The 19,360-nt window shown below is 36.0% G+C and overlaps 1 protein-coding gene across 1 annotated transcript in view; it reads right to left on the bottom strand.

The window, feature by feature from the left end:
- LOC306887908 (serine/threonine-protein kinase ULK4-like) overlaps positions 1 to 19,360 on the bottom strand; it is a gene marked incomplete at its 5' end in the record, with an annotated part of 228,790 nt that overhangs the window by 149,480 nt on the left and 59,950 nt on the right. The window contains 1 exon segment of the mRNA XM_079445936.1: positions 6,229 to 6,356. Within this exon segment, the coding sequence (XP_079302062.1) occupies positions 6,229 to 6,356 (128 nt within the window).

Genomic DNA, 19,360 nt, shown 5'->3' with positions numbered 1-19,360 from the left:
TTGGGTGTCATTGAGCAAATAAAGTCAAACTAAATGCATATAAGAAAATGAAAGTGTTTTTTGACCTTGCATGCATGTCAACCTGTTGTTGGGGACTTTAAATGTGAAATTAAAACCGCCAGTAGGTGGCAGCAAGTCACTCTTAATAAATGAGTCATTGTGAAGGAACGAAACACCGTCATGTTGCTCAGAGACGCAAAACAGGGCTGTGGCTTTGTTTGGAATTATTTTTGTTGTCGAAATAGAGCAAAAACAAGAAATATGGTGTCTAAAACGTAAGTCTCTTAATATTAACTTGTTTATTGAACTGTTGTATACAATCAATATCAGTTTGTAATCATGCTGATTTTTGGAGGACAAAAAGACACTCTTTGTGTGATATTAACTATATGAAATGATATAAAGCCCCCATATCTTGAATTTTGTGATGCATTTTAATACAATGAATCATGCAGTGTAAAAAAAAAAAACAAAAAAAAACCCACTCTAAATGCACACGTGCAACTGGTCTAACCTACTAGACTTCATCACATGTATGCGTGCACTCTCTGTAGGAGTTTTGTTTGGTTTTTGCAATATACTCAAATCGCAGACCCCTACATGAGCATCCTGACGATTAAAGGCCTTAACGATTGAACCTAATGATCCTGAACATTTTGCCACACACTTGTCCCTGCATTTCTTGTGTTTGGCCCTCTCTCCGTGTTTAACCGTGATAATATCGTAATTGTTGTTTTAACGATGTGCAATTTGACATTATCGAAAAATAATTATTAAAAAATAAGCATGATTACAAATGTGATGTTGATTTTATACAACAATTCAATAAACAATAAGCTAATATTAAGAAACTTACGTTTTAGACACCATATTGCCTGTTTTTGCTCCATTTCGCAAACAAAAAATAATTCCAAACAGCCACAGCACTGTTTTGCGTCTCTGAGCAACATGACGATGCTGTTTCGTTCCTGAATGAATCAACCATTTAAATGATTCGGTTCAGTTGCAATGACTTACTTAACAGTGACTTGCTGCCACCTACTGACGATTTTAATTTCACAAAGTATCTTTTCATTTAAAAATATCAGTATTCAATGTTTTATATGTTTAAAATATCAAAACATTATGCATTTGTAAGTGCAGGTTAAAGCACTCCATGTCCCTCTGAGCTGAATTAAACCGTGTGTAAATACATCTAAATACCAATTCAGATGCAACTTCTGCAAAGATTAATTTTGTTGATACTGGTTTCATTTGTTTGGCAACAGCCTAAATGTTTTATGCTAATAAACTGACTGATTAAATGTAACCATTTGATTCAAAAGATGCACACTTTTAGGGAAAAAAATTGCTTTATTAAAAGTAAAATTGCCCATAAAAGGTAAAAATCTATTTAAACTTATATGAAAAGATTAATTTCTATCAATGATGTGAACTGACCACACAGAATTTGAAGAATATCTAAAACTGCAGCTGTCTATGGTAGTCGGATATCAGCACAATAACACACTTGGCAAAATATAGTCTAATTATCGTTATTCGAAAAAAAAAATAGAGATATAATTTGTTTTCAATATCGCACACCCCTATTAACCAAGCTCTCAAGCTTAAAATGTGTAGATTCGGTGGCGAATGCTGTTAGTGTTACCTGCAAACTCCATCCCACAGGCTTTAAAGTGAATGCAGTGCACAGAGCACAGTGCATTTTCATAGCGGAGCCACTCAAAGTCTTTCAACCATTCTCTCTGAAATCTGTACGCCTTCTTTTCGGCTGGTGGATCAACATTCACCACATGATCGCTATCACCAGCACCATTATTTGTAACTTTAGGTGGTTTACAAAAGAAATCTGTCAGTGTTTCTTTTCATTTTCTCTCCTCTTCAGCCCTTCGCATTTCCCACGGCAGTTAGCTCCCTGTCACCTGACAGCGGAAAGTAGTGACTGATTGATAGCTAATATTAACCAATCTAAAATCTGCATTCAATTTAATAAATGTAAAGATGAAGTTATGTAACGTTTGATAGAACGGCAGACCGTATCAGCACACAGAAGGCACATTTTTAGAGAAATGAAAACAGGTCGCACTACAACAATTATATGCACTCGCACAAATGCTCCTAAATATATTTTGAGGTCGCACAGATTAAATTATGGGAGCATAATTTTGAGCCTTGTTTATATATATAAGTGAAATCACAGCATGCAGTGAGTCAGTTTACTTCATATTACTGCACTGGTCAGCTGCAGAAAGATTTACAGGACATGCTCTACCGGCTAACATTGACATGAATCAGACACTGTCAGGGAGACGAGCAAGCATAATGCTTGTCATCATGTTTAACACCCTTTCACAGCATCTGCAGTAAACAGAATAATGCTCCTGAAGTTGATCTTCAACTATGTTCAACCAATAGCACTTTTCTACTAATCCTATGTGAGGAAATGACTTTGGCAGCAGAGAGAGATTTGAAGAATGAGAGAATAATATTCATCTATTTAAGTTTTCATGCTACGTCTAGAGGCAGCTCTCCCCTTATATATGCTCATCTATAATCTATCACCCCTGAATTTAATGTATAGGCTCTGATTTCTTAAATAGAACTTTTTATCAACAACCCAAACCAAAAACATCTCATAGGGCTGGGTTATATGGTAAAAATATTTTTTTGAATTATGAATTATGATTTAGATTTCAATGTTTTAAAATTTAACTAGTCTAAAAACTTAACTACAACTTGATTCAAATAACATTACCTTAGGACTAGTAAAGTTATGGTCCTTCACAGAGCGTGCTCACAAGTGAGTGGTTAATCCAGTGAGCCATCATGCAGTTGGATCATTTTTTTCTGTTGTCACTTTCTTCTGTAGTCTGATATCATTGACGTATTGTCAACATGTCTAATTGTAATGTTTATTATTTTTATTCAAAGAATAAAGAAAAAGAACAAGAACAAGAACAAGAACAACAACAAGAAGAACAAGAAGAAGAAGAAGGGGGATAAAATCATGGCAAAACAATACATTAAAATTAATTGATAACATTGGAAAAAATTGCCCGGGCCTTGTTCATGATGTTTTAAATCCTGTTATGTTTGAGGAGTGTTGTTAACCATCTAAAAGGTGCATATTAGTGCCTTAATGCTCATGCAACACCTCAATCAAATCTGAATTGAACTTGTATCAAAATTGAAAAATTTCAGTTACATGGTGCTGCACAATACTTGTTAAATGCTTAATTATAATTATTTTGCTCAAAAAATATAAATCATTATTGCGCTTACACATAAGTAAGTGTAAGCCTCAATAGAGATCACAAATTTTTTTCCATAATGTAGAGGTTGCCAGGTCGGGAATATTAAGTAAACCACTGGGCAGAAAATGTATTGATTTACACCTTGTTTACACCGGACAAGATCAGTGCGATGCAACGTGACTAATAGTGTTGTCACGGTACCTAGGTTTCAGTAGATTTTGGTACTGTAGCAAAATCCATTTAATTATATTAATAATTATGAATAAATACGTTAAAGGGGTCATATGATGCGATTCCAAGCTTTCTTTTCTCTTTGGAGTGTTACAAGCTGTTTGTGAATAGATAAAATCCCTGAAGTTGCAAAGACTAAAGTCTCAAAACCAAAGAGATATTCTTTATAAAAGTTAAGACTTGTCCACACCCCCCTAAAACGGCTCATTTAAACACGCCCCCACATGTCTCTACGTCACTGTGTGGGGAGACTTTTCATAACACCGCCCAAATGTATACGCAAAGAAAGAGGGCGTGATTTTTATTCTCGATGCGAAACTACTTTGTTTGGGCTTCCAAAAGAGGACACAACTAGAAATCAGTGGTTAAGTTGTATTTACAACACTGTTCCAGAACAGTTCAACCCAAATATTAAAGTGTGTGCAGCGCATTTTACGGAGGACTATTTCCAGAACCTGGGAGAGTAGCTAACAAAGCCAGCTGTGCACAAAGGCTGTTTCTATAATGTGGGGCAATTCCAACTTTGCAAGGACAGTCAGACGCTTCTGACTCACAGCCTGTGAGTACGTTTTCATATTTAAAGACTTTGCCAATGACTATTCAAATGCGAGTTTTGAGCTGTGTAGGGTAGCGCTTGTTGTTTGTCAGTTCTCCGATCACAAATGCAGACATGGTAATGTTTACGCAGAGCGATGCAATGCGTAAAAAGACAGTATAAGTCATTATAATCATTATAATCACTTATATGATTATATCATTATAATCATATAAGTCATATAATCATACATACATAATTATATGTCCCCACTGGGTGCAACAAATGCATCGTTTATAATGGGTTTTTGTGCCGTCGCGCCAGGACAAGGCATCACAATACGGTAAGGGGGCATAATATTTCCGTTACATGCTTGAGGTATTCGGGCAATCACAACGCACTGGATAGCTGGCCAATCAGAGCACACCCCGCTTCTCAGAACGATGAGCTTTGTAAAAATCGCCACATTTCAGAAAGGTGGAGCCTAGAGGAGCAACAATAATGTACAGTATGTGGAAAATAATGTGTTTTTTTAGCTTAACTCCCTGGGGTCGAAGCCCGCGGGCTGTCTCGTATTTTCTTTATGATGCGAAAAGAACTAAAAATACTCCATGAGTTTTGAAGAACAAGGTATCGTTTGAAAGTGCATAGTCGTTTGTGTATAGTCATAATAACAACAAAATAATGTGCTTTTAAAAAAATAGACAAAATAAACAGGGTGCGTTCTCTGCCAGCTCTGTCTCTGTCACCTCTCTTCACAGACAATAAATAAAACAACCTGAATCTCCGCGAATACTCACCTCAAATACATGAGAAATATATGTATAGAAAGCTTGAAATATCTACTTTTAAATGAAGTCACGTCCAATACAAATATTCTGTTAAAGTATTCCGTATGAAACCAACGCGATGTCCAGTTTTCCTGTCTCAACTCATATCTAATGCGGTCAAGTGACTTAGAAAATTTAAATAAATATAATGTTTTCTGTGAGCAAGTAAACAAGATGATTTTCACATTATTTTGAAGCAAAAACTCTAGACTACAAGATCCAGTGCTCAAAAGTCTTGTGAACAAATTTTCTGTATGTTTTTATGGCTTATTTGACTTCAAAATGTTTGTTTTTCACTAAATAAACGTTGCTTTCTCAAAAATACAATCAGGTACATAAATGCTGCTAACATATTATTGTAGCCCAGTTTGTGCCGTTTACAGTGTTATTAGACTTTTTAAACCATTTATATGTTTATAAGCAACTGAAAAAAGCACAAATGTCAGCGCATGTCAAAACTTCTCCAGGCCCCCAAAACACCCCCAGACCCCAAAGGGTTAAAATGTAAGTATTGACTTGGTACCGAACTACCAGTCTGACAACACTAGTGACTAAATAATAAAAAAATAATAATACAAAACACTTTATAGACAGTGATTCTGTCTACACTGGAAACAGCGAGACTTGAGCAACAAATCCCTGACAGTAAACCGATGCCTCGTTCTATGCATGACATACTGACATAAGGAACAAATGACTCACTGTGAGCTGCTTTGATAAAATCCGTATTGTATAAAGCACTATAGAAATAAAGGTGACCTTAAAGTAGTAATATGTACCCTTAATATACTATTTTTGGAGTAAAAAAATGGCACAAAGCTGTCCTCCTGAGGGCACTGGTCCAGTGACAAGCTGTCGTACCCCAAAGTTACTTTCAATGGGACAGAGATGGTTAAGCTATTATGAATGATGTGTGGAATCTACTGAGCTTCCTGCTGAGTTTTGTGAAACTTTTGCAGTAATAACATACAGAAAAGTCACTGAAATTCCAAAACCGCTACTGTCCAGTGGAGCAACAGGCCCACTGGAGTTCCCTTCCTCTCATGCGTCTCTCTACAAACCATTTATGAAACATATATGATATTGATTTAGTCCATGTGTTTTCCATACCTCCATCTCCCAGACAGTCTCTTTCTGATTCATATGTGGAATGTATTGTAGTGTGGTTTATGATGTGTTTGTACTGGGATATGAGGCACAAGAGGAACATCTATTCTTCTTTTTCCTTTGTGCCCGTGTCTTTGTTTACCGTTCCGTGTATATTTGGCTCTCAGCGCTATTGAGGAACAGAAGCATTTCACTGGATCTATAATGCGTGCGCTCTGTCAATGCATCCTGCACAGTTGGTTGATGGGATTTCATTGTGTAGAGTGTTTACCTGGAGTTACAGCAGAGCAGAAGCATCTCTCTGTTGTTCATAAGGACCTGCAGAAGAACGAGGAAGGCCTTGGCACGGATGACTGAAGACGGACTCTCCAGAGAGCGGATTATCTTCATAACAAAGTCCTGCAAAGAGGCGTTCAAGCCGTTAGCGCAGTCTTGTTAGCGCACATGGATCATTTAAAGAGACCGGGAGGTCTCTGGATATTTAGTGTGGCATAAGCCCCAATTGTCTGACAGTAATTTGACAGGTGCTATCACTTTCACAGCGAGGTGCTGGAGGGGATGGAAAAGCCCCCCAAAATGCACTTGATATAAAACAGAGGTTAATAAGCTAATGAGTTCCACAGCATTTAGTGGGCAGCAAATCAGGAGGAATTGATTAACTTTCACTATCAGCATAATTGGGAGGGAACTGTCAAAAGCAAAACAATCCGAAACATTAGGATTAACTACAGCTCGAGAAGGGAAGTTAATTAATTTCAAACGCACCTACTGTACTCTCTGCATGAATCGTAATTACATCAACAGTATTCCAAGCTGCACTCCGAGATTGCGGCACTTCCTTACCCAATTAGCCCAGTCGCTCGGTGCTTCATTGAAATTTAAATTCTATGCTAGACAACGTATGAATAAACACGCCACATTCTGGACATCTATTCGTCAGGGGAATTAAGCTGAGAAATCCACAGCAGTTTATAATTGGTCCGGAGGTGATCCAGTAAGTTTTAAGCACTCAAAAGATTTTTTTTTCCTAATATTCAGACTCAAATTGGAAATTTACATGCAAATGAATACAGGTCAAAGAAAATTAGCATTGTTAATCTGAGAGGGCCTTGAAGGCAGTATACAGTGGCATTTAAATCAATTTCAACAGCCCATTTTCCGATTGATTACTGCCTCAGATAAAGAGCAAAACAGAGTCGTACAATGTTTCGTTCATTCTTGACACGCTCTGTGGCCTGCATTGCTTCACGGGCTGCTGGCGAAATCTAGGAGAAACAGAAGTTTCAGCCAGTTTTTGAAAAGTGGTTAGAAAACTTTTGAAACTTGAACTTTTTAAAAGAACTGTATGGGGAAACAACTGCTTGCAAAGATGATTCCTTATGAAGACTAGACATTATATTGTTGAGGTAGTTTGATTAAATGTAGGAAGAAAAAAAACACTACCACTATTTATTGAATTTTTTTTGGAGAAACAAACATGTTCTCTTCTTTCAAAAGATTTGCATTTCAAATAAATGCTGTTCTTTTGTACTTTTCATTCATCAAAATATTAAGCTGCACAGCTGTTTTCAATTTCAGAAATGTTTCTTGAGCACCAAATCACATCATCAATATTAGAATGATTTATGAAGGATCATGTGACACTGAAGACTGAAGTAATGGCTGCTGAAAATTCAGCTTTGCCATCACAGGAGAAAAAAACAAAAACAAGTTAAAACATTAAAATAGTATTATATTAAGTAGCCTACATTAAAACAGTAATTTACAGTTTAGGAATGTACAGTTTGCACTGTATTTTAATATAATAAATGCATATTATATGATATATGCGTATATTATTATAACTAAGTAAATAAATAAATAAATAAATCTTTCTTACCCCAAACTTGACAGTGTGGAACAATAGTGACAGAAATTACAGTACCCGCTTTCATTTTAAGTAATGAAATTTGTTCAACCTGCATTATATTGCAATAATAAAAATAAATAAATAAAAAGTATCACTATAGTTACGAGTAAACACTATGTGATCAATTAAATTAAAAATACATATTTCTCAATTAAATTGAAACTATTGAAGAACCATGGACCAAAGTAAAAAAAAAAAAAAAAAAAGAATAAAAGGGAAAAAAGCCAACCTCTAGAGGTTCTACCTCTAAAAGTCAAGGTTTAAAAAAACAAAAAACCTCTTCTGCCAGTCTTTCTGCAGGTGTTACTAACAAAAGAAAGAATGCTGAGTGGCAGTGAGGCACAGCGGCTGTCAACGCAGCTGCATCAGAACACTGTATAGTTGCTGAGACTAACAAAAATGGTCCGATCTCAAAGTTGTTGACCGATGAAGTGCTGCCAGTACTAAGAACGATACAGGCTGTCAATAACACAACGCAGAGAGAGAGATGGCACAGGATGTACGAAGTGTGTGTGCCAAACTGAAATCAAAAACTTATTGGCAGAACTTGTTTAAAAAATAAATAAAAATACTACACTATATGCAGCATTTCCTTCACATCGGACATTGAAATTCTAAACTGTTGTTACTCTTGCATCCATGTTGGCAGGGTTATGGTCAAACATAAGGCCTGAATTCCGACATATGGTCTGAAAAGAACTGCAATGCCTAATGAGTTAAAGTACCATAAAGCTTTACATACTGTGCACAACAGTACATACTGTACTGATCCGTTCTATCAAGTCACGTGTAGTAAAGGAGACTAGGGGCAATTGTAATGCTCTAAATGTTATAGGTATATATTATTTTGTTTTGTACTACTACAATACTATTTCTATAGGTTTTTTTTTTTTTTTTGGATGTCCAATATGTTGCAAATATGGATTTTATCTCAAGGTTGTTTGTTATAAACTACAAAACATGAATCATAGATGCCAAAAGTGTTGCTGGTAACTACTTTACAAGATTTCATCATGGTTAATTTTTGTAAATTTTTTATAAACTTCCTGGCCTATTCAATATAATAAAGTTAAAGAGAACTGGGGGCTCTTTCAAAAATTCTTGCACTTATATCACAAGTCATCTGAAGACTGATGGTACTTTAGCTTTGTTTAATGAAGAAGCCAAAACTTTTACAGAATGTTTACTGACCATTTTTCACTCCAGTGGCTTGTCTGTATTACTTAGAGTTAAATTCAAGAACCAGATCAGTCAGATTAAAAACTAATTTTTCAAACCATTTTTTTTTCTTCTATGAACTGGATGAACTATTTACTGGAAAGATCTAACTGAATAAGATGATTTATTCACAAATCAAGCATAACTACATTTCTTACATACTTATAAAGATGCCAAGATTTTCAATTAATAATGTCAGTATGTTCATTGCACAAAGATATCACATAAGATGCATCATACGACTTTGACTGCATAAATGCAGAGACAAGTTTTGGAACTACTGATTTATATTTTGTCATTTTGAAGCTTGAAACCTCATTATACTGAAAAAGTGAGTAGGACACGTCACTGAATAAATAAAGTCTGCATTCCACAGAAGAACGCAAGTCATACAGGCTTGGACAACATGAGGCTGAGTTAATGACAAAATATTAATTTGGGGTGAACTACTGATCATAAAATGTTATAAATAATTTTAATCAAAGAATCTTGTTGAAGATGTCAACAGACCTATATTTGAGTAAAATATATTTAGTCATTCCCAACCTTTACAATATTACTAAATTTAATAATATGAATTGATATAACCTGACTTCTCTATCATGGTATGTCTATGAATAGTACTGTTCAGCCCACCCCCCACCCCCTAATGAAAATAACCTCTAAAAGAGAGAGAAATATGAAATAAGGGAGATAAATATGGTAAGAATGAAAAGAAAGAGTGAGGAAAAGAGTGCAGAGTACTAATAGTCAGCAACAGAAAAACAGAGAGTGGTAGAGAGCAGTGCAAGAGTAAGTGCTGTCATAAACGCACTCGGAATGCAACAAGGTGTGTAAAATCTGAGCTGTGTCCTTTGGGTTTCTTTGAACAGGAAGTACAAAACACCATGTTCTCAGGGCAATTGCACGGATGCTCCCCTGCTCCAAACTTAACTCAAAGAAATCTCACCTAGGCCTTCACATGCTAGAATTGCTGTGTGCAACTGAATTTTAGGCAACACAGCATACGTGTCCTTTCCTGTTTCCCTACTGATATGCTTCAACTATTTTTAACATTCTCATTAAAAGTGAAAGGAAAGAGTGTGAATGTTTTCTGAATGCAAAAAAAAATTAACATGAGAGAAAATAAACACGTCAATCATTAAGGTGCGTTTCGTTCACACCACCACTTTATTAATATTTAAATATATAAAAACATGTTTATATATTTCTGATAACTATGAATTATGCAGCCACGTCAAATCCCCAAACCTCATCCTAAACATTGCCAAGACTGATAAACTATAGAATTATTTATTAAGACTGTACACACTTGGTTTACATGAGAAAACCTGCTATACTTTAGAAAACTTACAAAAAATATTTTGGGGAATGTTTGGTCTGGACACTGGGATCCTGATTACAAATATAAATATACTTGTGCATATGTAATCCATTTGAAAATGTTTATATACTGTAGATGTTTCCTTCTTAGGTTTATTTCTTGAGATTAAAAAATGCAACTATATTTGGATAATCAAATTCCACCATAAGAAAATGGACATGATTTTAATTAACATAGTATATGGACTGGATTTTTAAATAATCCACTAAGAAGAAACCTGTCCATAATTTAGGCAACAGGCAAAAATGGGATATATTAGGGCTGTCAATCGAATAAAATATTTAATAGCGATTAATAGCGCACGATTGTCATGAGTTAAATCACACATTTTTATCTGTTCTAAATGTACTTTAAATGAATACTTTAAGTTTTTAAAACTCTAATCAACATGGGCATGAACAAATATGGATGCTTTATGCAAATGTATGTTTATTATTAGTGAAACCATACTCAACATAGAGCATGAAGACTAGACATGTTTCAAAGGTCATAAATGTTTTTCTTGTTCATGTCTATTAGACACATGAAAAAATAACATAGAAATAACAGGTTCCCATTACTTCTCTGTCTTAGTTTGCACTGAGCAATTTACTTACACAAGCCTGTTTACATTATTTGCAGGACAGGGCAGCTCACTTCTTCTGAACATGAACAAATGTAGATTTATTATTACATTTGTTTGCCTCTCTGTGCCCACATACTGTAATTTGATGCAGCCAAATTCTCAATAAAACTGTTTTCATTGTTGTATTTTACTGTGTCTGTTGTCAGACAACCGAATTAATATGAAATAGTGACTTAAACGTGACCCATTAAGACTACATAACCAGCTCTCCCTTCCAAGATGTTAATCTGCACAAAAATGTGTGTCGAGTTATTTTGAGGGACAGTACATTTACACTGTTATACAAGCTGTACACTCACTACTTTACATTGTAGCAAAGTGTCATTTCCTCAGTGTTGTCACATGAAAAGGTATAATAAAATATTTACAAAAATGTGAGGGTGTACTAACTTCTGTAAGACACTGTGTGTGTACGTACGTATGCATGCATGTAGGCATGTATACAGTGCCCTCCAAAAGTATTGGAACAGTAAAGACACAATTGCTCTGTTGGCTGTGGAGTCAACATATTTACAAATATGATTCAAAGATGAATATGAGACAAAACTACAGAATGTCACATTTTATTATTGGGTGATTCAACACATAGATGTTTTACCAGCTAAGAAGTTCAGCACTTTTACAGTTTCATCCCTCTATCTGATGTGAGCATAAGTATTGAAACAGTTGCCTCACAGGTCTTTCTAAGTGATCAGCTGTGTCCTGTTGCATTAATTCTTCAGATATTAAAAGCAGGGAATGTGTTGTATCAGTTATATCCATTACTTCTGTATTCTGAATCTTGCATTCGATGATGACACACACAAACCAGGATGAAGATGAGGGAGCTGACTTTGAGAGAAAAGCATGCAATTTGGATGCTAAAAGAAAAGAGGAAGTCAATTAGAGCTATAGCAAAAACAATGGGCATGGAGAAATCAAGAGTTTGAAAACCACCAGCAACACCAGCAACCAACAACGTCCTGATCGGCTGAGAAAACAACAGTAGTTGATGACAGACAAATCATAAAAGCTGTGAAAATGAACCCTAAAAGACGTGTCTGTAAAATCACCAGCAACTTCCAGAAAGCTGGGGTGATGCTCAGACAATCTACTGTCCTCAGGAGACTTTGACACATAGATGCTACACAGCAAGATGCAAACCTCTGATCAGCACCAGAAATAGAAAGGCAAGATTAGAGTTTGCAAAAAAGCACAGAAGAGAGCCAGAAGAGTTTTGGAACTGTGTTTATGGACCGATGAGAGAAAGATGAACCTTTATATAAGTGATCGGAACGCAAAAATGTGGCGAAAAAAAAGGGAACTGCAAATGATCCCAAGCATACAGCCTCATCTGTAAAGCATGGTGGAGGTGGTGTCATGGCATAGGTATGCATGGCTGCCTCTGGAACAGGCCCTCTCAACTTTACTGATCACTTAATGTATGATGACAGTAGCAGAATGAATTTGGAAGGGTACAAAACCATCTTGCCTACCAATATTCAAGAAGATGCCACCAGATTCATTGGGAAGTGCTTCATATTGCATCAGGACAATGACCCAAAACACCCTGCCGGTTCAGTCAAGGAATTTGTAAGGGCAAAGAAATGGAAAGTCTTAGATTGCCCAAGTCAATCTCCAGATTTAATTCTGATTGAACATGAATTTCACCAGCTGAAGAGCAGAGTAAAGGCAGAAACTCCCCAAAACAAACAACTATTGGAATTGGCTGCATTAAAGGCTGGGGAAAGTATTTCAAAGGATGAGACCAAGAGTCTGGTGATGTCTATGGGTCACAAACTCACTGCTGTGATTGTGTGCAAGGGATCTGCAACTAAATAATAGCTTTTAATCTTTTATATCTGCCTTATGCAACTGTCTCTATACTTATGCTCACATCAATGAGTGGGATGAACTCTAAAAGTGCTGTTCTTTTTATTTGGTAAAACATGTATGTGTTGAAACAGCTAATAATAAAATGTGACATTCTGTAGTTTTGTCTCATATTCATCTTTTAATCATATTTGCAAATGTCTTGACTCCACAGCCAACAGAGCAATTTTGTCTTTACTGTTCCAATACTTATGGAGGGGACTGTGTATATCAGGCATGTGATCAGCTAGAGACAAAAAAAGAAGGAAAATCTGACCACGTCCCAAGTCACACCCACAAGCCACACCCCCAACACTTATTAAAAAAAAAAAAAAAATTATATATATATATATATATATATATATATATATATATATATATATATATATATATATATATACACACACATTAGCACAATAAAAATATATATATTATACTGTAAGAATACATACTATTGTCCCGCAAAAATTAAAAGCAGCACTTAATAATCATGATAACAATATAATAATATATTATAATAAAGTAATAATATATTATTGTAAAGTATATAGTATATAGAATTGTTATTATTATTACAGTACAATGAATAATTCTGAAATTAATATCTTCTGCTCATCAAGGCTGAATTTATTTGATTAAAATAAAGTAAAAAAAAAACAACAACAGCAATTTAGTGAAATATTATTACGAATTTATAAAAAAACTTTTCAATTTTAATATATTATAAAATGTAATGTTATTCCTGTGATGCAAAGCAGAAATTTCTTCATCATTACCAGTTTTCAGTCACATGATCTTATAGAAATCATTACAATTTATTTGACTCTCAAGAAACATTTCTGATTATTATCAATGTTGAAAACAATGTTGCTGCTTCATATTTTGTGAAAATGGTGATACACTATTTTTCAGAATTTTGATAAATATAAAGTTTAATAAACAGCATTTATCAAATATATTAAATTTGTTAATGCATTTATCAAATAGAAATCATTTTAAATGTCTTCACTCACTTTATCACTTTCATGCATAAATAAAATTAATAATTTCTCTCTCTTTTTTAAATCTTATACAAATGTTTGAGTCGTATCGTTGTTTCCACAAAAATATTAAGCAGCAAAACTGTTTTTAACATTGATAATAATGAGAAATATTTCTTGAGCAGCAGATCAGTATATTAGAATGATTTCTGAAGGATCATGTGACACTGAAACTTCTCTTTAAAAACAACAGATTTATAAACGTTTCTAAATGACGAATGTTGCGTTCCTAAATGCAAATTAAAGCAGCTCAATCGCAGCACAGCTAGCACAAACAGTGAATTGAAACTAAAAACTGTACTGTAAAAGCAGACATGTAGCGCATCAGAATACAGCCTATTATATAATTACATCAAAACCGTTGGGAGTAGGGATGCACGATATATATCGGACCGATAAATTATCGACCGATGTGAGAGAAAATTACGTCATTTTTATTTCTCCGATAAATAATTTAAATCCGATAACTAGATCCGATAAAGTATGCTTGCTGGTAAATCAATCAGTCTGATTTATCTGAGATTCATCTTCTTTCTGAGTGCAAGTGATTGCAGCTTTAAACTGCAGTGACTCTCAGCATGTGTTGTGCTCATTGCGTCATCATTTGCGAACATGTCTTCGGCGGTCTGGAAGGTTTTCTCGGTGGCAGAGGAGGACAATGCCATTGCTATTTCCAGCGCGTGTTCAGCAAGGATTCCGAAAGGAGGAAAAAAGGCATCGAGTAGGGTTGTGACAGTGAGGAAATTTTCCCAATGGTTAATCGACGTGTGTCAACACCTTACCGGTATCACCTCAGTGGATCACCAACAATAAAATTATTATTATTTTCCTCGCTTTCCTTCGGTTTTAAATAGCTTGTAAGCTCTGTGCGCGTTTTATTTTCACTTTTAAATTTGTGGCAATTCGGCGTCAATTACAACATAGAACATATAGCTAACTTTTATTAACAAAACAAATAAAAATGCACCATGCTATATGCCTAATATAAAATAACAGATAACTTACAAATTTTAAATATGCATGGTAGGCCTATACAAAACTGAAAATCAGTAAAGACTGAAGAACAAATAATTATAAAACGTAGAACGTTTATTAGTGAGATGGAAAGTTTTGAGGCACGGACTGCATACACCTTGATGTAAAATAATGGGAAAAATATCACAGTAAAAATCAGCAAATACTGTGGAACCAAATAGGCTAAATGAGAAACTAATGTTTAAAAATTTTACATTTAGTTTTGAAACTCTTCTGCCATCGTCTTGTCTTTTTCACCTCACTCTTGTCAGTCAGCTCGACTCTCTCTCCTCATGTGATAAAATTAAATCTGATCTGTGATGCGCGACTGTCGTTCGTTCACAAAAATGAACTGAAATACATGCCTTACAGACATGATAAATATATCTAAAGAAAGCTTTAAATTGCTACTTAAAATAAATAAAAACAAAAACAAAAACTATTTAATACAATCGTTATCCGTGAAGATTCGCTTCTCTCTAAAGGCGCGTCTAACCAGGAGATGGTGACTCCTCACTATTTCCCGCGGACACATTCATGGTAATTACTTTTGCTGGGGCTTTTTCTTTATTGTGTGTATTTGACGCATCTGTGCTGACGGCTCGCTGCTGCTGCGGGACACTAAACACCGTTGAGTCGCTCTTGACAGTCACGGCACGGACTCATGTTGTTTCCACCAGCGCTGCAATTTTTTTCATCAATAATTGATGGATGTCTAAAATATAAAGATAAGGAGAAGCCTAAAACAGGCCCGAGGCCCGGCCCGCGTCTGAACTATGACATTAAAATTGGCCTGAAGCCCGGCCCTAGGGACATAAAGTAGGAGCCCCACTTTAAATTAAATTTAAAATAATAATAATAATTGGGGGCTAAAAGTGTGTTGTAATGCAAGCGTTACTGAACATGTACAGAGTAAAATATTACTGAAAATTGATTAGTAATGCCTTACACTACTGCGTTACAGCAAAACGTAATACGTTACTGTAATGCATTACTTTTGTAAAGCCTTATCCCCAACACTGCTTAAAGACTATATAACTTTCTCATCCACGTGCACTAAAAACGTTGAATAGATGGGCTGCGTCCGAAATCGCATACTTCCCTACTATATAGTATGCAAAAAACAGTATGCGAGACGAGTAGTATGTCCGAATTCATAGTATTCGAAAAACAGTAGGTGAGAATTACCCGGATAACCTACTGCTTCCGCCCGAATGCTGTAGTAGGCATACGATGGACACTTTACTATCCCATGAGGCCATGCGAGAGGAGGCGTCATATTAAAAAAATAGCGGAAGGCGGCTACGCGGCTGTTTTTGAAGTGTAAGTACCTCAGGGACAAACGTTGTTTATTGTGGTTAAATTGCACTTGTTTAAAATAATCAAAGTAAACGGCTGATTTATTAAAGTTTAAACGTTGTAAATCAATGAGATTACTTCGTGAATCGGCTGTAAAAGGTTTTTTTTTTTATCATTACGGAGCACATCAAGCTAACGAGCAGTTCGAGCTAATGTCAATGCTGTACATCTGCTTTTTTAACGGAGACGTTCATTTTTTAGCAGTTTAATGAAATTAGAAAATTCAACAGAATTACGACTTTTTCCCTCTTTTTCTAGTGTTTATAGTTAAGTTAGTATATATTTTGTTGGCTACATAGCAAGCCACTGTTAATAAGTATGCCTCAGTTTGTCAGTGTAGCATTAATAGATTGATCATGATTAATGTTTACTGTTCTGACCTTACAGGGATTGAAGAACACACTCGGCTGCTGATCCAGTGGAGAGTCGCTAATGAAGCCCTCTTCACTGGAAAGCGTAATGCTGCCATCAAAGCTTTTGAGTAAGTAAACAAATCATGTAAAATGTAATTTTATTCAGGTGCTGTTGACACTGAATGTAGTACGTAATAACACTTAAAGCAAAAGCAAAGGTCTTACTGAATTCTTTTTTTGCTTGATTTGTGCATTTATTGTGACAGAGATTTTGTGACAGAACAGAAGCTTGAGGGCAAAAATTCTGCTCCTCAAGTAAAACAAACGGGAAAATCTAAAACAAAAATATAAAGATAGATTTTAAAAAAAAAAAATTCACCCCAAAATTTGAATTCTTTCATGATTTGATCATGCTATTGTTTTTTCATGTTATAATTGACTGTCTTGCTATTTTGCTTTTAAATTTTGTAGGATCTTGAATGTTCACAGACTGGTGTCAGCACCGAAGGTGGTGAGGTTACAGCAGCATCTTGGAGGTGGTATTCTGTCTTGGATGCAAAATGAAGAAATTGTCTTGTTTATGCTTAAAACAAGAACAATATCTGTCACTGGGGTATGAAAATTATTATTATTATTATTATTATTATCTATTTATTTTTTATCTTTTTGAAGGGTTGTAAACTTTTAAGTGTCTGCTTAGTTTATGTAAATTTATGTCTGCTCCATGTAAATTTACATTTAGAGAACATATTGATGAGCTGTATTCCCTTCAGATTATTTGTTAAACTTTCTAAAAACAAATTCTTAAATTTACCTTCATAAAATCTGCAGAAACCCGTAAAACTGCTTTTATCATCACACGGCTGCCAGTGGCAGTGAGCAGTAAGCAAGAGGGGTGCACACAGATGCTATGCACTTCCACCTCTCTCTAGCTGGCACTGCACTTTTTCGCATCGCAACACCCTAACTAACTATTTACATATTAACGAGCTAACAAGCTTAAACAATGGCAATCTGAGAACAAGAACTGATTTGCAGAGTCTTAACCTGTTAAATTGTCTTACAGGTAATCATGCTGTTGAAGAGCAGGCACACAGTTGTCTGGTGTGGACACAGCTGCAGCCAGATTGTCTCGCACATCCTCTCCTGTGCTGGCTTCTGTGTTTTGGGGTTCAGGTGGGTCATCGGCAGGATCCTCCACAACCTCTGGATCAACAATGTCCCCGTTCTGAAGGCAGAGGTTATGGAGCATTGCACAGCATGAAACAATATCTGGCACAAAGACAGGGCTCACTTCCAGGGCCTTGAAAAAGATGGAGCGCCAGCGTGTCTTCAGCATCTCAAAGACTCTCTCAACAATGTTACGTGCACGAGCATGCTTGGCGTTGAAGCAGGATTCTGTACAGGCTCTCTGTATGGTGTGATAAGGCAGATGGTGCACTCAAACAGGGATACCCACCATCTCCAAGGATGCATTTTCCTGCAGGTGGATACAGGCGGCCAGTGTAAAGGGGGCTGTTCTTCAGCACCCTGGCATCATGCACAGACCCGGGATACCCGACAAAGATGTCGATGAACTTCCCCTTGTGGTCGGTGATGGCCTACAGCTGGACTGAATGGAACAGCTTCCTGTTAAAGTAGCATGGAGCGTCACTTGCTGGTGGTTCGATCCGGATGTGGCATCCGTCTATTGCACCAGCTACCATGCAGAAAGCTTGAGACCCAGCCAGCGGGGCAAAACCTGCCCCCACTTCCTCCAGGTCATCCGGGGTCAGTAAAGCGATCACTCTCCTCAAAATACAGATGACTGCCCTGCTGATTCTGTGCACGATGTCGTGCACCGTGGACTTTGGGATGTCAAAGGCCAGTGACACTACCCGATATGATGCTGCATGGGCCAGCCAGTACAGAAACACCAGCACCTCAATATCTGTCTCCCATCCATGGTCAGAATCTGACTTCAAAGCAGTGATGAGGGACATGATGGACTGTCGTGAAAGCCGGAGGTTGGGACGAAGGTCAGATCCATCTTCGAAATATAATCGAAGAATCAACACAGCAGCATTCAGGTGGCAGTAGGTGGTAGGGCTCACAGTCTGTAAATGTGTATATAGTTTTTTTTAGAATATGTATATATTATCTATTTATTTTGTATATATTATGTATATATTGTATCTATTTATAATATTTATTTAGGCTATGTATATATTATTTGTTTTCATTCTCTTTCTCTCTCTCTCTCTACATGTATATATGTATGTGTATGCATTCATTCATTCAAGTTTATTCATTGTCCTGTGTATTTTTATATGTATTCATTCATAACAATAAATTACTTTATTTCGTTGCTCCAAATCAGCCTTTGTCACGGTGTTCATAGATGTGTCTTTTTATTCTGAGGTAAAATTTGTTAGCTAAATTGGTGATTATACTTACGTTATTTGATAAATATTTTATAAGCTGTCGACGAAGGCAACTTGAAGAAGAAATCAAGTTAAAACGCAGATGAAAGTGGTAATAATTACGAGTAACATTGCTGATGTTCGCGCAGTAGAGTGGGCTCTTTCAATTTTCGCGCTGTTGTGACGACGCATGACACGTGACAACATGAACATGGCGGATGTAGTACGTCCGAATTCCATTCATACTA

The sequence above is a fragment of the Barbus barbus genome, assembly GCF_936440315.1.
Source record: "Barbus barbus genome assembly, chromosome: 21".
Lineage (NCBI taxonomy): Eukaryota > Metazoa > Chordata > Actinopteri > Cypriniformes > Cyprinidae > Barbus > Barbus barbus.
Note: the sequence above shows the minus strand (reverse complement) of the source record. Positions and strands in the feature narration are given on the sequence as shown.